This window comes from Dendrobium catenatum, unplaced genomic scaffold (genome assembly GCF_001605985.2).
Source record: "Dendrobium catenatum unplaced genomic scaffold, ASM160598v2 fragScaff_scaffold_1021, whole genome shotgun sequence".
Lineage (NCBI taxonomy): Eukaryota > Viridiplantae > Streptophyta > Magnoliopsida > Asparagales > Orchidaceae > Dendrobium > Dendrobium catenatum.
The window spans coordinates 851,422-875,332 of record NW_021319483.1 but is presented as its reverse complement, the minus strand read 5'-3'; the positions used below and the strand labels follow the sequence as shown (position 1 = coordinate 875,332).

Here is a 23,911-nt window from a genome sequence, read left to right as displayed (position 1 = left end):
TCGTTTAAATCTAGTAAAGAAAGGTCATTCCTAATATTTTCTAACCAAGTCTTTTTAGGTTTGTCTTTACCTTTCTTAACATAAGTCAAATCTAATACATCTACTCTGCTAACCGGGTCATTGGAAGGCCGCCGTTTTATGTGACCAAACCATCTAAGGAGACTCTCTAATCTTATCTTCTACTGGAGCTACTCTAACCTTTTCACGTAAATATGCTCATTTTGTATCCTATCTCTAAGGGTAAAGCCACTCATCCACCTGAGCATCATCATCTCTGCCACACCATAATTCAAGTTTACCTTCAACTCCCTCTCTAGTCTTATCAACAAGAAGAATATCATCAGCAAAAAGCATACACCAAGGTACATCATCTTGCAAATGTCTAGTGAGAACATCCATGACTAAAGCAAATAGATATGGGCTTAAGGCTGATCCTTGATGTAACCCAACCGAAATAGGGAAATACTTGGTCAATCCACCTTGTGTTTGAACACATGTAATAGCTCCTGCATACATATCTTTAATGATTTGAATATAAGCATTATTGACTCCTTTCTTTTCAAGAACTCTCCATAGCACTTCTCTTGGAACTTTATCATATGCTTTTTCTAAATCAATAAATATCATATGTAGATCCTCCTTATTTTCTCTATATTTCTCCATCAAACCTCTTAATAAATGTATGGCTTCCATAGTCGACCTACCCGGCATGAATCCAAATTGATTTTGAGAAACATTAGTATCACGCCGCAACCTATGCTCCATAACTCGCTCCCATAGTTTTAAAGTATGACACATTAACTTAATACCTCTATAATTCGTGCAATCCTGTGGATCGCCTTTATTCTTAAAAATAGGAATTAATACACTCATTCTCCACTCATCTGGCATCTTTTTAGTCTTCAAAATAGTATTAAAAAGTTTAGTAAGCCATGAAATTCCTTCATCTCCTAAGCATTTCCACACCTCTATTGGAATATCATCAGGTCCAACAGCTTTTCCACCCTTCATTCTATTTAAAGCCTCTCTAACTTCAGTTTTACTAATACGCCGATAAAAATATAAATCTTTATTTTCATCTAGGGTGCTAAGGTCACTATAGTCAATCTTATTTTCACAATTTTCATTAAAAAGTTTAGCAAAATATCTCATCTATCTTTGTTGAATATCATCTTCTAAGAAAAGTATTTTTTTATCTTCATCCTTAATACACTTCACTTGAACTAAATCCTTACTACTCCTATCTCTTTGTTTGGCTAACTTATACATATATCTTTCTCCTTCTTTAGTATCTAATCTATTATATAAATCACTAAAAGCTAATGTCTTTGCATCGCATATGGCTTTCTTAGCATCCTTACGAGCAACTTTATATATTTCCCAATTATCGGAATTTTTAAAATTAAACCAATTTTTATAACTAAGTTTCTTATTTTTAATCTTTTCTTGCACAATTGGATTCCACCACCAACTATTTTTACTATTATGAGCTTTTCCCTTTGATACTTCAAGCACATCTTTTGCAATATTCTTAATAACACTAGTCACTTTTTATCACATAACATTAGCATCCTCATGCACAGATAAAATCTTAAGATCTAAAATCTTACTCTCAAAAATGTTTTTGTTAATATTATTTAAATGCCCCCATCTAATTCTAGAATATTGTTTTACTTTATTTTTCATTATCTGTCCCTTTATCTTAAAGTCCAAAACTAATAATCGATGTTGGGTACATAAATTTGCACTCGGAATAACTTTACAATCTTTGCAATCTAAACGATCTAATTTTCTTATGAGAAAATAATCAATCTGGGTTGTACTATATCCATTTTTATAAGTGATGTGATGTTCATTCATTTTCTTAAATAAGGTATTAGCAATTGAAAAATCATAAGCTAAACAAAAATCTAATATGGTCTTACCACCTTCATTTGTTGTTCCAAAATCATAACCACCATGAATGCTTTTAAAATCATCTACCTCTCTTCCAATATGTCCATTTAAATCTCCTCCAATAAAAATTCTTTCTTCTAGAGGTATCTTTTGTAATAACTCTTCTAAGTCAGTCCAAAATTTTAATTTTGAACTCATATCCAAACCTACTTGAGGAGCATAAGCACTTATAATATTAACAATCTTATCATTAACAACAATCTTTAAATCTATAATTCTATCTCCAATCCTATTAATTTTTATAACATTATCCTTCAAATTCTTATATATAATAACGCATACACTATTTCTAGTACGACTCCTACCCGAATACCAAAGTTTAAATCCTAAACTATTAATTTCCTTAGCCTTCTCTCCAACCCATTTAGTTTCCTGAATGCACAAAATACTTATCTTTCTATGAATCATAATATCTATTAATTTCTAAAGGAACCTATATTCCAAGTATCTATCCAAATTTTAGTTTGATGAACTAGCTTCTTTGCCAACATCCGTCCTTGATGTGAGAACCCTTGCCTATTTAACATTGCACCTGGGCGCCGGTGCAGTAGCCCTTGCACACTTGTTACTTTATTCAAGCCATACAGCGCGTCGCTTACAGGGGACGCTCTAGCATTAATACAATTTCTTAAAGGATTCATGTCATTATTATTCGATAAGTTTTACACTGGCTGACGACTACCTAACGCAACCCTCCACTTTTCTTATCAAGAACTTGGGACCTGGCAACGGTAGTGTTAAAACCTAATAGTTATTTTGATTAGGTTAAATGTAATAGATGTTAGATTAACCAATGTAAATGTAGTAATTCATGTTGATTATATTTCCCAAGAGCATGAGCCAAACAAATCACTAATGCTTATAGGACCAAAGCCCATTTCCACATTGTGAAAAAAATCACTAATAAAAACAATAATAGTGTCATTATAATTATAAAAATTGAAGCATTAACCTTCGATTAATTGTGGAACCCAAAATCTAAATAAATGGGTGTCTAACATAAACCATTATTTTAACTGTTACAATATATGTGAGGAGAGAAAGGTTAAGTTTATAGAGATATAACACACATCTTAAGCTTCTATATTCAAAACCTCAAAATCAAGCATTTAAGAAGAGGTTTAGAACAAATAGTACTTGAAGAGAGATGAGGAATGCACTTAGGGGCTGTTTGGGAGGAACGCACTTAGGGCTAGAAGTAAAGTAAGTGTAAATTAAAGTAAATGCAAGGGTTTTGAAAAGTTTGGTGTTTGGTTGGATGAAAAATAAATCCAAGTCAAAATAAATTAAATACAGTGTATTCCATTTTAGTTCATTTTTTGGGTGAACTGTTCTCACCCAGTTTTGAGGTAAACCGTTCTCGCCCAATAACTTTGATATGATGTGAAAGAGATTTTTCATTTAAATATAATTATTGTAATGTCACTAACAAAAGATCATATTTTAGAGCGAAAGCCCATTTACTAAGAATTGTTGGGCATGGAGTTAAAATTTTCCCTAAGATTAGTTTGTTACAATTGAATGAATTTCACCCCTACTCATGTTTCATGGCATTCTACTTCCTCTTCTATTTGAGTTGATAATGTTACAGCCAATACAATAACAATAACAACAACATCAAGTCTTTATCCCACTACGTAGGGTCAACTACATGAATCATTTTTCTCCATTGTGTTATATTAAGAGTGAAATTCTCATTTAAATCTAATAAAAAAATATCTTTTCTAATATTTTCTAACCAAGTATTTTTAGGTATACCTCTACCTTTCGTAACATAAGTCAAATCTAATATATCCACTTTCCTAACCGGGTCATTAGAAGACCAACATTTTATGTGACCAAGCAATCTAAGGCGGCTTTCTCTAAAATCTTATCTTCCACTAGTGCTACTCCAACCTATTCACGTATATGCTCATTTTGTATCCTATCTCAAAGAGTAAAGCCACTCATAACAAAATCATTTAGAATAGAATGGTATTAAAGTATGAGAAAAAAATGTGTTGCAAGTAATTCTTTGGAAAAGACAACAACAACAAGCCTTTATCCCACTACGTGGGGTCGGCTACATGAATCATTTTTCTCCATTGTGTCCTATTAAAAGTCAAATTCTCGTTTAAATCTAATAAAGAAAGGTCATTCCTAATATTTTCTAAAGACAATAATTTGCAAATGCAAGAGCAACTTAATGGTGTAATTGCGAAGATTTTTTCTTAACTAGACTATTTTAACCTTGTAAGGAATCCTCGTCACAATAATGCATTTACTTTTACATGCAATAATATCCTTACAGTTTATGCTCCACCTAAATACAATGTCATTAGATCAAAGTTACTGGAGAGAGAGAGAGAGATAGAATATTAAGAAGTTTCTTGAACTTGGAAGTATGGAAGGGGCGAGGAGCTAGTTTGGTGTTTGATATGGCTAGAACAATCCTTAAAGAAGACCACTCATCAATTTGATGACAGCACGAATAATTACCCAATGTTCATTAAAGTTGTCAATTATGAAAGGCAATATAAAGATTTATTTTTCATTTCCAATTTGATCAAATAGATAATCATGATGGTTGGATCATTAAATGTTATTCAAGCTATTACTAAAATGCACCTATTTGTAGAGCAGCAAAGCTGCTTGTGGAGCAAACACATCCTCAAATCTTTTGGATTCCATGTATTTAGCATACTATAAATTTTGCTCTAAGGAATATTTGTGCAACTAAGAATATTGAGTGAAATGAGATCACTTATAATAAATGTCACTATACATAATGATTATAAGAGATGGTTTAATTAGAAATTTCATAATGAATCACTCTACTGGCCTTTTTATTTTCGATGATTTCTCAAATTTAAGAAACATTACCATAGTTGAAACTCTTTTTGTCTCATAATAATTTTGAGAAACTTCAAATAAAATCAAAAATGCACTTCAGTCCATAGTGGTTAGTGAGAATTAATCTTGTTATCGAGAGGTTGATGTTGTAAAAGGTAAGGTATATAAAAGAAATAATATTAAATGACCTATGGAAGGATAATATTCGACTGTATTTTAACTTTTCTTAATCCAATTTATGAGATGCTAAGAGAGACTAATATATATAAGTCCTATTTACATTTTATTTATGAGATATGTGATTCCATATTGGCTAACGTGAAAGAGAAAATATATAGATATGAAAAAAAGCCACATAATGAAGACTCAAAGTTTTTGGAGTGATGTTTATATTATTCTAGAGAATAGATGGATCAACAGTAACACATCTCTGCATTACTTGGCTCACTCTTTAAATTCATGATAAATTTCAATGTATATTTTATAATTAATTGTTAGTTTATTCAAGAGTAATTGTCTAATTTTTTTGTCTTTTATATTCTTTGAAACATTGGTACCTAAATGATGAGGAGAGATGAATGATTACTATAGAGCTTACTAAATTCTTTTGGATATTTAGAGGACTTTGGTTATCAAAAATATTTGCGTAATATGGTGGTTGATTCATAGAACTTCAACACATGTACTTCAAGCAAATACCATAAAACTTTTTGGTCAGTTTCATCCTCATTTTATTGTGAGAGAAACTAAAGTACATATTCATTCATTCATTCAATGAAAAAATAAAATAAAATTACTCCACAATGGGCTGAAAATTTTGTTTATGTGCATACAAACATTCATCTTTCATTTAAAAAGACCCTAATTTATATGAAAGGTAATAACAAGATGTGAATGTTGTTGGAGATGAATTTGAGTTCCTTGACAATATTAAAGATTACAAATATTTCACTTGATAAGCCAAAATTAGAAGCAATGATATTTAATGATAATGATACTGAAAAATAAAAGACAAACCCCTAAAGAAGTTAATCCTATCATTCCTTTTAGTGAATATTTGAAGCTTCATGTTGCACTCAACAGTTCATGCATTTTTTATGTTGCAATATACAATTTATGCTTATCGTTTTATATTCTAAGCTACATAACTAATTATAAAGTTGATTTATCATTTGTTTTCCATTCTTAATATTATGCGTTCTTAATTTTTATGCATTATTTAAAAATTATAATGTTTTGTCTGCATCATACTTGTGCCATATATTTTTAATAATTGTCATATCATCATCGTGTCGGCGTGTCTATGAAAGTGCAACATAGTTTCCATCACACCATTTTTTCTAGCACATAAACTATAATTATCCATTCTCACTTGTTCCATCGCATGAACTGTTAGCATACAATTATTTTTTTACTCGCCCATGTGTTCCAACATATGAAATGTTAATATGCAATTTTTTTAAACTTATTCTATATGGACATAAAAAAGGGCTTGATATTTTACCAATATAGCATCTAAGCCCTAAATCAGAAAGAGAGTCACATCCTTTCAATCTAAAAATTTATACGTGATTTTTATTCATCTTAAGAATAAATTATATCACCTTTCACATAATTTCATATATCCCTAAGCCCTGAACTAATATATTGAGCATCAAGCTAGCGAAATTGATATAAAAAATGATATAGTTCAGCCAAGTACTCCCAATTCAGGGTCATTCACTAGAGTGTTGAGAGTAAAACAAAGCTTACTATATTTTTTCTACATATCAAAGGTCTATACATCAATTTGTTGGCAGTGGATATATATATATAGTAGTTCAAAACTGAACATGAACTTTAAGCTAAGCACACCTAGGGCAAGTGCCTTCATTCTACTATCTAAAAAACTTATCTGGCCAAGGTAACATAAAAATGATAAACCAAGAACCACAGTATCAATGAAACAAAGAATATATATATGCATTTACAATGCCTAAAACCAAAATGACACTGGCAACATCATTTACAAGTGCACCAAAGTAGAGTTTGCAGACTCAGATTATCATGCTATTCAACTGGATGAAACGCATATATTCTCTTTCAAACACTGCCATGTAGTTAAATGAAATTTCAAAGCAGAACACTCAACACTTAAGGTCTTATGTAAGTAATAGCATGCAAAGTTCACATTACAAGCTATCCAGTCATTAACAGCAACTGAATCAGCACATAGAGCAAATAGACGATCACCTCCACATACAATCTGAGTCAAAGCCTAATACGATATATATATATATATATATATAAAGCTTGACGGTCTAGCACTGTTTCATTGTTCGTTCAAGAAGCATCAGCCTGAAAAACAAGGAAACCCTAAAGTCTGCTTGCCTTATTAAACGTGCATATGCGATGAAGATAAGAAATAGAACCTTTTCAACTCTGGCTTCCGGCGCTGGCCAAGATCCTCTTCCATGTCACCGTCAAGGCGCTCCTTGATGGAGCGCTTGGTCCCCGCGGTGACCCGGTCGGCGTACATCGTTCCAGGAAAACGGCGAAACCCTAGGAAGCAGTAGAAAACCGAAAGCGTATTTTTACAGCAATCGGCGGGATGCCTTGGAGATGGACGAGATCAGTCCCTTGCAGGACAGGATTAGTGGGAGAGGGGTGGACTAAGCCAGCAAACACGAGATAGGCATACTGTAGGGATGCTCGGCTGGCCGCTGCTTAATTTGAAGTAATGGACTTTTAGCATTTTAAGATAAATGTAAGTATTATTTAGGTATTGATAGAGCCCTAAATCATATTCATAATTCTTTAAGTTACTCCACTGCCCCCAGCAGTCTGCGAATGAAATGTTGTACTTACATGTAATTTTATGCCCAAACATTTTTTAATACACTTCCATAGTCGAGATGTAAAACAATCATCTCTGTCAAATATAATAAACTTTAGAATTCCATATAATATAATAATTTCCTTAATGAATAACTTAGCTAATTTCTTCATTAAATTAGTTTGACTAATAAGAAGAAATTGTACTACTTTTGTAAGTTTGTCACTCATAACCCAAATGCAATCGTGCCCTTATCGTGATATGAGAAATTCCATAATAAAATACATTATTATATCTTCCCACTTCCATTCTGGTATTGGTAATGATTACAACACACAACTAGGTTTCTAATGACTTTAAATCCTATACATCTTCATGCTTCTTCAAGGAATTGAATAACTTGAGTTATGGGCTTCATATAAAATTTCTTAAATCAGATTTGATTCTTTTGGTATCCACCAGTGCATATTGTTTTTGATTGCTCCTTGCTCATAGAAGCTAAGTATTACATTTTAGGAGCCCTATCTTACCTTTTGATGATCACAAATATTATTAGATTTTTATATAATTTCACATGATGTATATATTACATATTTTTCTTGTGTGTAGTACTAATATTTTAGATTTAACATACACAAGATCATTAGAGAATTAGAGCTCAAGAATGGATTGTATAGATTAGGCTTGTTTAAAGGAGTTCGTAATTTTATTCTTTCTTAACTCAATTATGTAAAAAGGTGTATGTTAGCTTAATAATCGTGCACATATAGAGATAGTGAAAAACAAATATTTTCATTTTTTTTTGTTAATTGTACTATACGATCTACATCATGCTGCATAATCAATTCAAATAGAAATTAATTAAAATATTTAATTTGAATGAAAAATTATATTCAATTATAATTAATCATAAATTACAAACATCGTATCATATTGAATGATCAACTATAACCAGAAACCCATCATCAAATCTAACTTACCTAAAATAGGCAAATTTAAATTTTGAAATTTGAATTGTTCATATTGTATGAAGCCTTTCTTTTTTTTTTTTTTTTTAGAACAAAATGATGAATGCATTAAAACTAAAAAAAACCAAAAAGTTACAAATCAAGTATTCCCTAAAGCATCACATTCCTCCTTCAAGCAATACAAGAAAGAAGGAGGAATCCAATCATCATTAAGATCTTCCCACAAAAAGGACCTATCTAAAGACAAATTAGCACATATATCAGCTAATTTGTTATTACATCTATTCGAAAAGGAGAAAACAACTTCATTAAAATTCAGCAAAAAGGCCAAACTGTCATCAATCGTTCTACTAACCTTCCATGAATTGACCAAATTTTGAAGCCTCTTAATGATATTGAAATTATCCCCTTCGATGATGACACCTTGAGCTTCAAACATCCACTCCTTCACCACATTCCTCAGATATAGAACTGCTAAAAGTTCCAACTGAGAAATATCCCAATGCAAACATTGAGATCCAAAAGCAACCAGGAACCTTCCATTTCCGTCTCTAGCTATGCCACCAATCCCGACCAAATTGTTCCCTTTTAGAGCTGCATCAACATTAATTTTAATCCACCCGGGTGGAGGAGGATGCCAAGGAAACAACAGCGATTGCTGATTAGCATCCCAGTTAACCGGCTGAATATTTAAAAAGTTCTTCCTAACAACAAATGAAATTGCATTAGCAGCAATAACAGCATCTGAATCATCCTTCTCACCATGAACCAACCACCTTACATCTACTCTTCCAAACAAGGAAAGTTGCTGAACAAAAAATGTTTGCACTTAGAGCATCCTTACTCACAAGCCTTTGAAGGCCTTCCATGCATTCCAGAAAGCCATTAAAAACCGGGATTGAAAAGCCCCATCTGTTCAGTAATAGAATCACTTTCCGGATCTTGAAACACTCTCCAACCAAATGGCTTTTATCCTCATCTACATCACAACCTCTCGGACAACCAGAAAAATTGCTTAATTTCCTATTAACCAGGAAAGTATTTGAGGGAATAACATTCATACAAAGTCTCCACCAAAAGAGTTCAATTTTCGGTTTTAACTTCAGCTTCTTCATCCAATTCTAATGAGCAACCTCATCCTCATGAACCAAAGCTGCATCAAATGCCAATGCTGTTACAGATCTCCCAGAGAACTTATGCTTTAATTCCAACAAATCTGAATTTCTACTGACATTGATAGGAATATTAGAAATAGTTTCCATAAGCTGATCCCCAAAAAAGACTTTGAGCTTTTCCATATTCCAATTGCCATTAGAGATGAAAGTGCTAAGTTTAAAATCTGAAATATTTTGACTATTGACAAATGTAGGCCATGTAGCAATACATTTATCTAATATCCAAGAGTCATTCATCCAATTGATAGAGTCCCCATTTGAAATTCTCCATCTAACAACATTTTTGAGAAATTTAGCTCCCATAGTAATAATCTTCCAAGTAGAAGAACTTCCACCCTTCACCGACTTCGACCATAGATCTTCCCCATACTTTGCTCTAAGTATTTGATTCAATAAAGAATGAGGCTTCATGTAAAAATTCCAAGCAAATTTGGCCCTAGGAGGACCAACCTTAGACACAGCAGAAAACAACCCCCTACCACCCTCAATCTTCGGCTTACAAAGCAAATTCCAAGAAGCATAATGGATACCAGCATTCCCGTTATTTTTACTCCAAAGAAACCCTCTACACATCTTATCAAATTCCTTGAGAATACTCAAAGGAACTAATGAAAGAGTAGATAAAAACTGAGGCAAAGAAAGGAACGCTGATTTAACTAAAACCAATTTACCTTCCAAGGAAATGCACTTCTTCCGCCAAGTATTAAGTCTATTGGTAGCAGCTTCCAGCAAAATCTGAAAATCCGAAGCAATCAACCTCCTAAGGGTCATCTTCACACCAAGGTAGCTGATTTCCTTTACCACTTTGAATTTGAGCTTCTTAACAATCTTCTTCTGGAAATTCCTTTTTGTAAACCTTCCAAACATAATCATATATTTCAACTTGTTAACTTTTTGCCCCGTCCAATTACAATAATTTGAGATGATTTCCTTCAACTCCTTAACTTCTTTAATTTTTGCTTCTGCAAAGATTAAAATATCATCTGCATAGAGTAAGTGAGATACTCTAGGAGCTAATGGAGAAACTGCAATACCCATACCACTCCTTCTAGAAAGTAAAGCATCAGACAATATTTGAGAACACAAAATGAATAAAACAGAAGATAAAGGACATCCTTGCCTGAATCCACATTTTCCTTCTATCCATCCAATTCTTTTCCCATTGATTAGAATACAAAATTTGGGATTGAGAACACATTGCAAAACAAGCTCCAAAAATTTAGAAGGAAAATTAAACTGAGTAAGAGCTTGCCTTAATGTTTGCCATCTCATACTGTCATAAGCTTGTTCCATGTCAAGCTTAATAGCAAACATCCCACTTCTAGCCTTGGACCATCTGAATTTGTTGAACACCTCCTAAGCCAACAACACATGATCAGATAGAGATCATCCTCTAACAAATGCTGCCTGATCCACCGAGATTATCTTATGTATAACTCTTTCCATTCTATTAAGGAGCATCTTAGAGATAAGTTTGTAAATAGTAAAACAAATACTAATGGGTCTAAAGTGAACAGGTTCTTGTGGACTATTAATTTTGGGGATCAAAACAATCAAGGTCTTCTTCCAAGACTCATTCATAATACCCGAAGCAAGAAAATGATTAACATCAAGCCAAATGTCACCTTTGATTACCTGCCAAAAATCTTTGATGAAGGAGAAAGAAATCCCATCTAAGCCTGGAGAAATACTCCTCTTAGAATTATCAACAACCTCCTATAACTCTTCCCGTAAGAAATCAACATCAAGCATCTTCTGGTCATCCAAACTAATAACATTATAAGGTTTCGGCCAACCTTCTAATGAGCAGTTTCTGAATTGCCATTTCCGTCTGAAAAATTCAGAGAAAGTATCATGGATCACAGCTTCCTCTTCCGAAATAATACCACTCCCTGTTTTGATATGGCTGATCCAGTTCGAACTCCTCCTTGCATTCACAAACGCATGAAAAAAGGATGTATTACAAAAAACCCACAAACAACACTCCATAATCCTTTTCAGCTTGAGATAGCACACAATTGAAATCTCCCCCTACAACCAAAGGAAGGTTGCATGAACAATGTCTTTCTAGATCATCCCAAAGAGTCATTTTAACCTGTATATCATTGCTTCCGTAAACTGAAGCAACCACCCAGCTTCCTTTTCCTGTAACATTTAGCTTACCCAAAATCATTTGAGAAGTAGCTTCCATCACCGAGAAGTTAGCTAAGTCTTTTCTCCACAACACCATCAGGCCACCTGAAATCCCAACTGCAACCTAAAAAAAATCCCACTACATGCCCAGAGACTTCAGCAGAATACAATTCTCCAACGAACTAATCTTTGTTTCCAATAAACCCACAAACAACACTCCATAATCCTTGATTACCTCCTTAAGATATAGAGCAGCCTCTACCTTCTTGGCTCCTCTACAATTCCAAAAAAGAAAGGAAGACATTATTTAAAGATGGGGGAAGGCCCCCCAACCTTTTTAAATTTACCACTTTCCATCTTCCTATTATGAGGAATAATATTTCCTGAGCCAAGGGACTTAAGTTCTTTAATCAACTTAACTTTTTTCTCATAAGAATGACTCCCTCCCTTAGAATTATTAGGAACTAATAGCTCATTCTCATTTTCCTGAGAATTTCCAGATTTCTGTTTAGCACAAGACTCTGTGTTATTCAACTCCAACACTTTGCCATGAGACAAAATTTCCCCTTCCTCTGCTCCATTGCAGTTATTCGATTCTTCTAACTCAGACAGCATTTTGAATCTGTTACTAACTTCAACCGCAACAGTATCCTCTGTTTTATTACCCTGTATAACTTCAGCGGCAGGAATGTTTCCCACATAAGAGATATCATTTATATAAACTTCGTTAACAACCTCTTTAGTACTACTCGAATTAACCACAGCTTCAGCAAGCTTGTTGCCTAAGTTAGTAGCTTCCACATTCCTTAACCTCTCTGAATCTGAAATACTCACCTTAGGAACAAAGATTTTCTTCATAGGGATAGAGCTCTTCTTATTAAACAGTCTTCTGTTGTATGACACCTTAACTCATTTCTTCATTCCATGTTGAACCTTAATCCAGGGATTATTATTAACTTTCTCCACATCAACCTGAGCTTTCACATCCACTGACTGCCTTGTCTGAACAATGTTTACACCCACTGGCTGTGCATCCCTGGAACAGATCTCCACCTTCCGTTTTGCCTCATCACAATCTTTTAAAGAGTGACCACCACATTCAGTGCAGATTTTAGAGATCCCTTCATATTCCACTTTTTGAAAGAATTCCCCAGCAGATCCTTTCACCCAAACTCCCTATAGAAGTCTCATATCCAGCGGAATGAGAATACAAACCCGCGCAAATTCCCTCCTGCTCCACTGGAACATGTTCCCATCAAGTAGGTAAGGCTTGCCAATTAACGAAGCAATTCTACAGATATTAACCTCATCCCAGCACTGGAGAGGTAAATTGGGCAGCCGAATCCACACAGGTGAAGAAATACCTTTGAGCGACAAGGGATTGAAATTCACTGACTATTTATCCAAACCAACCACCTGTCCTCTAATCCACCAAGGACCACTAGAGAGAACACAATTAATAGCTTTAACATCCTCGAACGAGCACAAAATCCATCCAAGACCCAAACTGGTAATGTGGAATTTACCAAATTTCTCCCATTGCCTTCTCAACTCCATACTCACCACATGAAAAGGGATATCCTCTCCAAAAATTTTCACCACAATAGCCTTCTCTAGTCTCTTTACATTCTCCATGTCTTTTTCAACATGAAGAACCACCATTTTCCCATCTTCAGACAAAAAAATTCCCATATCCAGGTTGTCGACATTGACATCTGGTTTTTTCCTCCAAGCCGATTGTGACCACACATTCTGCTTCTGCCCCTTTACAGCATCAACTGGACCTGCTACATCCACAACTGGAACCTCCTCAGAAAAACCAAAATTCTTATTTAGAGACAAATCTACAATCACATTCTCCGCATCCTTTGAAACGTCCTTCAAAAATCAGCAGAATTCCTAATAATAGGAGAATATTTCAAAGAAATCTTATTACGATCAACACTAGAATTGATCTTTAATCCTGCCGAAGATGAAGCTTCTAAATTCAAATTTTGTAAATTATTCTCCCCGCCGTTAAGACAAGGTGAGACTTACAACTGCTGCTTTAGAATAACCTCTTCGATCACATCTTTTCCCTTGCCAGAAACATGGATAAGGGTCTCCTTTTTGTCCAACAAACCCCCCTCATTAATCACCAAAGGCTTATTAACAAAACCTTTAAAGTTCTTGTTAAATCCATCCAAAATCTTGGATCCGCCATTAAATACCTCAGTAGAATCAAGAACCAGAGCAGAAAGTCCATTTCTATAATTTTTCCAAGTATCCGGAGGAATGAGACGTCTATGCTCCATTACCGTCCCTCCGAGCCGACAGATTGTCGGAGAACCGGCCAAACCCGCCACCAAAATGTTGTCCCGCCTAAACAGAAATTTGAAAAACCAGACTCTCTCTCTATAGCTTCTCTCTTTAGAAATCTCTCTACCGTCAATGAATGTTCTCCAATATGAAGCCTTTCATATTGTATACTATTTTAAATTATTGTCAAATTTAGGTCAATTAAATAAGGAATAAACTTGAATCTGAATTGATTATAGAATGCATTATATGATTATAAATCTTACTATATGATTATATATCATACTTTACAAATTGTTGAAACTTTGTTAAGTATGAATTAAATTGTTAGACCAAAGCTTATATCCCAGCGGCTAACCAAGAGGAGGGTGAATTGGTAATTTAAAAAATTATGCCTCTTTTTGAACCGATAAAAAGTGTAGTGAATTTTTTTTTATAAAAACAATTTTTCAACCACACTTCCAAACATAAAAAGTAAAGTAAAAAAGCAGCAGAAAATAAAAGACATAAGATTTATAGTGGTTCGGTCAAACACAACCTTCATCCACTCCCTGAAAACTCTCACTTCAGGTAATGCACTATTGACACTTTCCTTTTTCTCCCACAGCAAGGCGGAGAAACCTTTACAAAAACTCTCTTCCACCACTATCCGGAGCGACAGAGAACCGCCATCCTTTTACACCCTCCAAGTGTAGGCAGAGTACCTCTCACTGTTCACACTCTCCAAGTGTAGGCAGAGAACCTTTTGTCCTTTCGCACTTCTCCAAGTGTAGGCAGAGTATCCTTTGCTGTTCACACTCTCTAAGTGTAGGCAGAGAACCTTTCGTCCTTTCACACTTCTCCAAGTGTAGGCAGAGTACCATTCGCTGTTCACACTCCTCGAGTGTCGGCAGAGAATCGGATCTCCTTGAAAATATCTTCTTACGAGAAATCTAGAAGGACAAGAGAGAAAATTGAAGTAATTATAATTCAAAAACAAAGATCCTTACCTTTGAGTATCAAGTAAATCCTTCACGCTCCAGTGGTAAGAAATCTCCTTCTAACACTCTCTCCTTCAATCTCTCTTCAGTTTGCATGAAGACCAGTGGACAAAAAGATTAAGAAATAATTTTAAATGGACCTTTTATATGAAAGACACGAAAAACTATCTAAAAATTGCTAAATTACAAATATGTGCGTACTTGATCGTCCCATACGACGTGATTTTGTCCGTACGAACAGTGTAAAAATTGTTGCGTACAAAACCAATATGCATTGGTACAAAATAACTTCGTACCCAATAATCGGCCCGTACGAACTAAGTTCATCTGGTACGAACAGTTATATCAAGGGTTCGTTGGGACAAAATTGGAGGATGGTCCGTATGTTTAAGCAACAGAGGACATCATCCTTGGACGAATGTACAAGTTCGTCTAGACAAACCGAACAAGGCATGAGTCCATAGAACATCGTCCTGGGACAAACTAGGTAAATCAGCTGGACAAATAGTTCAAGTCATGGGTCTAGAGAACATCGTCCTGGGACGAACTAGGTAAATCGTCTTGACAAATAGTTCAAAGTGAGAAAAACAGAGAACATCATCCAGGGACGAATGAGACATTTCGTCCGGATGATCAGGACTTAAAAAAATTTTCTTCACTTTCTGTTCGTTCCATTTCTCCGAGGGTGTAATTGACTTGATCGTCCCGTACAAACTTGGTTTGTCTCGTACAATCAGTATAATAAAAATTTGATTTTTAAAGATCTCCCACAGTGTGTGCGTGCTAAATTACTCAATTACAATCACACTCTCTCAGATTCAATAAAGATGAAAAATATAGACTTCAATTTATAAAATATCTTATGCTGGAATTTGATTTGAAATCTTCATTAGTCTGGAGTATGATTGTCCTGAAATGTTAGTCCACACAAGAGCAAAAATAATTCTTTCAAAAAGTGTTAGGAGAAAATAATAATTAAAATAATAATATTTGGAATCATCAAAATTATATAAGTTGCAAGAATGTAAAACATGCAAAAGCTAAGTAGCAACTCTCTTAACATAAATCATACGAGGACTTTCTGGATGATGTTTGGTTCGTCTAGTATGATTATGATCGTATTATAGAAATCAACCAATGACTCTCTAGATGATGTTTTGGTTCATCATGTATAATTTGATATTTAATTTAAACTAATCATACTATATAACCATTCATTCGTCTAGTGTGATCAATGAAAAAATTGAACTTATCATGTTGTACTACTATTTATTATATAGTATTAATAATGGGATAGTTGAAATAATCATATTATATGATTCATTTATCTCATAGTATGAATAGAGTTGGCAGAATTGAATTATTAGGGTTTTTGGTAGTCCACTATTTAAGCTTTCTTAATAAACTTTGCATAAGTCTTTTGATAATCATTAGTGTGAGTCTTCTGTAAGTGAGGATTTGAAGAGAGGCTTTTGATAGGGGTGGTGGAGTAATAACAAATTATGAAAATTATTTAGGGCTCTATCAATCCCTAAACATGCTTAGGTTTCCTTTGATGTAAAAATTATGAAAACCCTACTTAATGTATGCAAGTATACATGTCAAATCAAGTAATAAAGTGATTGAGTAGAGTATCAATCCCACAAGGAAGAATGTTTACATGCAAATACTAGTATTGTCTACTTTAACTGTAATAATTATCCTACTCAAATAAAATAAGTTTTCGAGGAAATTTAATCACTTAATTTAAAAAAAAAATAATTTAAATAAAACACTATTTGAATACATAGTTTTGGATTGATGGAATGTAAATATAATAGGTTTCCTAATGATTCTCTTTTATATTAATGTTATTCATAACATATGCATCACTGACCACTTAATTAAATGTGAAGAGATATAAGATTGATTAAACTCTTCCAACATCAATATCACTCTAAACTCCCATAGTTTGTCACCCTATAAAAATCTTAGAAGAGTATGTAAATCATGTATTGTTAAATCGCCTCATTACAATTCGTCTCTATATATATTTCATACATGAAAAACTCTATGCTTATGCTGGCATCATATCAATCCAACATACGAGGTTATGCCTACTTTTTTATTCCTATGCTCCATATTACACCTGATATTTAAAATACATATAGCCACTATGTGCATTAAATTAAGACTTGGTATATCGAAATCATCATAAACTTATTGATGAAAAGAATTCATTAGTACTCTATATTTCATTCACAACATCAATCCAAAATAAGAGAATTTAGCAAAACATGAAGAACTAGTGAATCATATTCATTTCTATTAATTACACTAATGAAGGAAGTACATAAGAAAAGATATCATTATGGTTCAATGATCTCATATGCACTTCTCCTTAAAATTATATAATTGTTTTCACAAATATATGGCAAACACTCTAATGGAATGTACCTAGTACATCTCTTATATCCCTTAGTTATCACTCCTAATTAAAAATAAGAGAAACATTATAAGGACTATAATTAAACAAGTGACTGAACTTTTATACTAACATTACAAATAGATTATTTATAGAAAAAATGTAAAAAAATAATTCTAGCACTGCCGGGCTTGAGACGCTTGAGTCACTTGATCCACAACACCCATAAAATGAACTAACTCCGCAACACTGAAAGCTTTTCTCCACTGCGATGCTTGCTGACATGAAATCTAGAGTAAATAGTGACTCAAAAAATTTATGGTAAGTAAACAACATGCTCTAATTTTTACCATCCAAATTGGAGCTAAATTTAACCATTTGATCTTAAGTAATCTAAGAAAATAAGTTTTTAATCAATGTTAGTTTACTCAAAATCCAGTGGTCAAAACTTCTTGATTTTATTTTTAAAATAAACTTGGGCTCAATACAATTTTAATGAGCTCAAGAACATTTGATTTGATAGAGATTTAGTTTTTTTTGTGATTTTTTATATTTTATGATCTTTTATTATTTTTTTAAAAATCAATTAATTCAAAATTACAACTTTCAATTCTTGGCAAAATGGAAGTGGTGGCGCATCACATCCTAGGATAGGTGTTGGACATTGATGACTTTACTTAACCATATATGCACGTGGATTTAGATATTAGATTGGTTGAACAAAAAATGTACAAGCCTTATGCAGCCACATCACGCCTCTCATGATGATGCATGGCTCGTGGTCAAACTCCATTGTCAGTATGTGTGTGATCCATAATCTGAGCCATTTGATTATGCGATCAGATGGCTAAAATTGATTTGATATGTTTATTTCAAAATGAATTAGAACTTTGATCAGTCATAACTTTCAAAATATCCTTTAAAATTTTATGAAATTTCAAACATAGACTCTCTTGGTAAATTAATATTCCAATCTCTAGAGTTTGGGGGCTCCATGTATTGAAATGTGTGGGTAAATGCAATTTGAATTTTAAAGTTTGAATGGGAAAATACCACTAACTCGTGGCTAGATTTTCTCAATTTTGGGCTCTATGGATTTATGGAGAAGTCCTCTTAAACTTTCTATAAGACTTTAAGAGTTAGTTTGCACTGGATCAAAAGATAATGCAAGATTATTCTTGCTCTTGGTTTCTTTATCTCTCTCTCTCTCTCTCTCTCTCTCTAATTTGGGATTTCCTTAAATTGAAGAAGGCTAGGGAGTATTATGGGGAAGTTGAGGGGCTTACTACAGAGCTTAATAAATGAATTTGATCAACCCTTTCTATCGAGTTTTGGGGGATATTTATTAGAGTGAGAAAAAATTATGGAGGGTCTATATCTTTCCACCTAAATTATGAGCCACTCCAACTTAAGTTTTGTACTGCCCAATAGGAGCTCAAGGAATATTATAGTGAGTTTGAATGCACATGGTTAGTTATTAGGGAGTATAGCTTAAACTAATCATTGAAGAAAAGTTATTTTGGAGATTCTTGCAACATTACATATGGCTTGAGCTTGACATGACCTATAGAGAGATGGTTTTAGAGTGCATCTGATCCTTTGGTTGGGTCCAAATTTGTCCAGGTTCATTTTGGGCTTAAGAAAATAGGTTTTAAAGGGTTTTGTTCAACCCAAATGGTTGAACTAGGTCAAACCATGTGTTGGGCTCCTTATGTCATATGCATTGGGTTATTTATCACCTATTATAATAGTTCATGGAATTTAATCTGATAAGGGTTGGACTTTGGCACATAAAAAACCCTTTTAGTGCTCTTGGTTTAACTCAATTAGCTAAAACAGGTTGACCCGAGGGTTCAAACTTTTTTGGTGACTCATGGGGATCTAATGAGCAATCCCCTAGAGTTTGGTTCAATGGTTTTGTCAAAATCAAGAATTATAAATTTCTAAGTGTATAAGGTGTGCTTTGGTCAAGCATGGAAAACTTGGTCAATAAGATTTAACTAGGGGTCAATGGTAGGTCCAATTCATTCCAAATGATTTTTTGGACATATTGGAGGTGGTCCCATATAATATGGAGGCCATTTTGTTCAATATGTATATTTAAGGGCTTAAGGGGCCCTTTGGTCAACCTGGGTTGACATGGTCAACTAGAGTGACCAAGGCTTATGGTTCAATACCTTAGAAATCATATTTGGGATATTTTGGAGGAGGTTTCAAGCTTTGGTTTGATTGAGCAATGTTGAAGTTTAAGAAAAATTCAGTTTTAGTGGTTTCAACATTTTAGGATTTTGGTGATCAACTATGGTCAACCATGGTTAACTAAAGTTCAATGTTAATTTGATGTATCATTCTAGTGATGGTGATCATAATTAATGAGCTTGGAGAGGCATCTATGGTCAAAAATCAAAATATATTATGTTCAATGGTATAAGCTCTAAATTTTTGAAGGTTTTACAACCTATGGAAAAGCTGAGTTTCAGAGGTTACGAGTCTCGTAATTCCACCAAGTTGATGTGGTTGACCCTAGAGACATTCTAATTAATATGCAAATGATCGATTATGAATCAAATGATATTTGGTAGGTTTTAGAGAGATTAATTGTTCTCCCTAAATAGTTTTTGGACCAAGTGGTTTTAGGCTTGGTTTTGACATTGGATTTTGGAATTTCTAAATTAGCAATGGGCCTGATTAATGGAATTGATTTAGATTTGGTTTGTTAAATGATTCAGAGCTGTTTAAGGTTTAAAAAATTCATATCAATCAATAATCAATGATAATCAATGATCATCAATGATTGAACTAGTTATTAGAAGATTATCAGTGGTGATTATCAACTGATTAATTTGTTCTTTAATTTTTTTCGTGAATTTTGAATTAGTCAATAAATTTTAATGATTGAAGTAATTTTGGATTTGTAATGATTCTATAATTAATAATAATTTAGTGATTGTCAAGTGACTAATCAGATGACCAAATGATAATAAAGACTAACTATCATATGATGATTTTAAAGTCAATTATTTGATTACAATGCTAGAACATAGAGATTAATTTGATTTAAGATTTTAAGTAAAGTTCAATGATTTATATGTGAAGATATTTTGATTCAGATAATTGACCTCACTTTAAATTATGGTCAATAAATAGACTCCCCATTAGAGACTTATACCTAACTATAGAGGATTGATATGCAAATTAGGATCGTACCACGAGGGGATTTCTCAACAACTAGCGGGTTCAATGATATGAGGATGGTGCCATAACGTACTCACTCCAACACTAGAGGATGATCATGAGTAAAGGAAGCCTATGTGTGGGGACTCACACTTAATCTCAAAGGATTGGATTATCATATGGAAAGGAAGCTTATATATGAGGACTTAACCTAACCATATAGGATATATATATATATATGTAAAGTAGGATGGTGCAATGAGGGGATTGCTCCACCACTAGTAGGTTGAATAATACTCATATGATGCCACAAGTGGATTGCTCGACCATTAATAGGTTTAATGATGCTTAGATGGTGCCACAAGGGGCTTGCTTCACAACTCTCTAGTTTAATAATACTATGATAGTACCAAGAGCATCTTTTTTAATCACTAGCAGATAATCATAAGGAAATGAGGCCTAAGTGTAGGGACACACACCTAACCTTAAAGGATCACATTATCATATCAAAAAATTCCTTTACTAGGGACTTACACCAAATTAGAGTAGTTATACGAGTGGATTTTGGGAGCAATGCCAAAAAGAGATTCAATGGAGTGTAAAACACATATTATAAGCTCTATTAGGTTATTAACCATCCACTTAAAAGAATTTAAATACTTAATATAACTACATCAATAAGTTTTTTTAGGATGTACTACCTTGAGCTATGGGGTTACGTGTCCTAAGGAAGCCTTGGTCCTAATGCCTGTTTTGATAATGCCCCAAATTGATTGATGATAAATATTAACAATTAAAATAATAAATATTAATTAGATAATTACAAAATTCAATAACTTAATCAATGACTTAAATCAAACCTAAACTTGAAGATAATTGATAGGTAATTCAGTCCTACGAGCCTTTTAATTTAGCCTCAAGGAGACTAAAATAAACCTCACGGTCTTTGTATAAATAAAGAAAATTATTATTCAACCTAAATAAATTACCTTAAATCACTAATGAATGGGAGCCTCCATACTTTATGCAAATTCCATTTTAGAGGGCAAAAGTGTATTAAGTTTTGAGGCAAAAGGACTAAAACACACAATTAAAATTTATGATTTTAGGAGACTAATAATTAACAAACTCCAACACTTAAAAATCATCCTAAAATGAACACTAAAACTCTAATACTTAAATTGCAATAAACTCCCCTTGACCTACAACAAATTAAAGAAACCACTAGAAAACTTCATACTACAACCAATTTATGACACATAATCAACAGAGCCTTATGCACACACTGTAGATGGCGTGTTAGGACAACCAATCCTAGATTTAGGCTAGGCCATTATTCCTTTATACTTGCCTTTTGTGTGACATGGATTTTTTTTGTGGATTTGATGCAGATTTGATTGCATGCTAGTAGTTATGAATTAATGTGTTATGTGATGCCTTGATATGATATTCTTGTTGTAATTATTTGGCATATAATGTGATGGATGTTAGATTTCTCCTAGGTTACGAATGATCTAGATGCGAACAAAATTTTTTACAGGTGGCTATGCTCATGCAGGGATATAAAAAGGGGGTTGATAAAAATTTCATTAACATAATTTTTTGTAGGTGCTAAATGTGTTAAGCCCCCTAAAAATTAAAGAGCATGGCCAAATGAATGTTTTGGCTCAAATATGAGCAGATGAAAATATAACCGCTTGTGATTATCTTTATGATTTTGAATATATCTGCTTAAAATAACATACATGTTGTATTAGAATCATTTAATATTTTTTAAAGTGTAAATTTAAATTTTGAAGAGTTATGAAAGTCACTTAAAATTGGATATTTTAGTGTCCATTCTGGAGGAGTTTTTTATATTTGGAGAACCAAATTAGGATGACTTTAAAACTAAAGAGAAAAGAGATGCCCCTTCAGGGAGGAGTTCTTTTCATTTGGATATCTAGACCCGGTGGATCCATGGAGTCTAAAGGAAAGGGATGAATGAGTGAAGATAAAAAATATCACATATTAACACTCGTGTCATTATGTAGGATTAGAATATGGGATTTTATCAGTGGTGACTGACCACTTTTAATTCATGCAGACCCTGAGTTATAAATTAAGTGGCACTTGACATATGACATTTACTTTTATTTGGTTATATATGATTTGATGATCTGTTTAAATTGATTATGCCCTAAATATTGCATATTTTTATATATTTTTTTCTTGCATGTGTGTTTTGCTTTAGCATAGTTTGCATTTAGGCTCTTAAGGATAATGCAAAAAAATCTTTAACTCGTAACTAAATAATTTTGTTTTGCTCACATTAAAAGATAAATGCTCTTTAAGATGTAAGCTCAGGAACTCCCAAGAGTTTTTTATGCATTCATATACCCTCTCTTCTTGTTAGGCACAGCCCTACCTACGTGTCGTGGCAGATCACCTAATCTATTGGGTGCGGCTCTATCTAGGGGATATTGTGCATTTCTAGGAAAAAATATATTTTCTTGGCCAAATTTTTTAAGTTCTTCATTATGAATTTTTTTTGCATGTAAGAATCAATTAGCATGCATTGCATTAGAACCTAATTAAAAATTATTAAATTTTAATTGCATCAAGCATAATTTCCCTATTTAGGTAAATGTTCTAATTAAGATCTTCTCTAAATGTTGACCCCAATTTCTCAAAACCCTATATAATAGTCTATCCATCTTTTATATTGATTGGATATAAGGTTTTAAAGTGCCTTGGTGGTTTAGCTGGCATTCTAATCCAGAATGATGTAAGCCCATATTTATATTTCATTAATTAAGTTTAGTTCATTATCATTTAGCATCCAACTTAAATTTAGGATACTGGCAGACCTACAATTGTAATTCCCTAACATAAAAAATTTAATTGAAAATTTCTAATAAATTAAAAAAAAAAATTTCTTTTGCCCAAAATTCAGATTGAGGCATTTATGAATTATTTTAGAGTCCTAAAGAGCCTCCTATTTCTCATCATTTGGCCTCCAAGATAAGTGTTCAAAGATTTATCTAATCCCAATTGAAAATTCTAGCCTCACTTCTTCCATATCTCTCTTAGAAAATCCAAAATAAAATTTATACCATTCTTTTAATCAAGAATATTTATAAGAGGACTAAAACTTTATATTATGTATTGAATTATGAAGGCATACCTTTGTGGGA

At 33.3% G+C, this 23,911-nt stretch overlaps 1 protein-coding gene across 2 annotated transcripts in view; it reads right to left on the bottom strand.

The window, feature by feature from the left end:
• Positions 1-7,494, bottom strand: part of LOC110098800 — a 59,751-nt gene extending 52,257 nt beyond the window's left edge. Inside the window, exon 1 of one of the 2 annotated variants that reach the window (XR_003701799.1) lies at positions 7,200-7,494. Coding sequence is in view for 1 of the 2 variants with exons in the window: in XM_020825729.2 (XP_020681388.1) it covers positions 7,200-7,306 (107 nt within the window). In the remaining variant the exon portion in view is untranslated. The remainder of the gene's footprint in view (positions 1-7,199) is intronic. The other variant, XM_020825729.2, reaches the window with a different exon arrangement.
• Between the last annotated feature and the right edge of the window lie 16,417 nt (positions 7,495-23,911).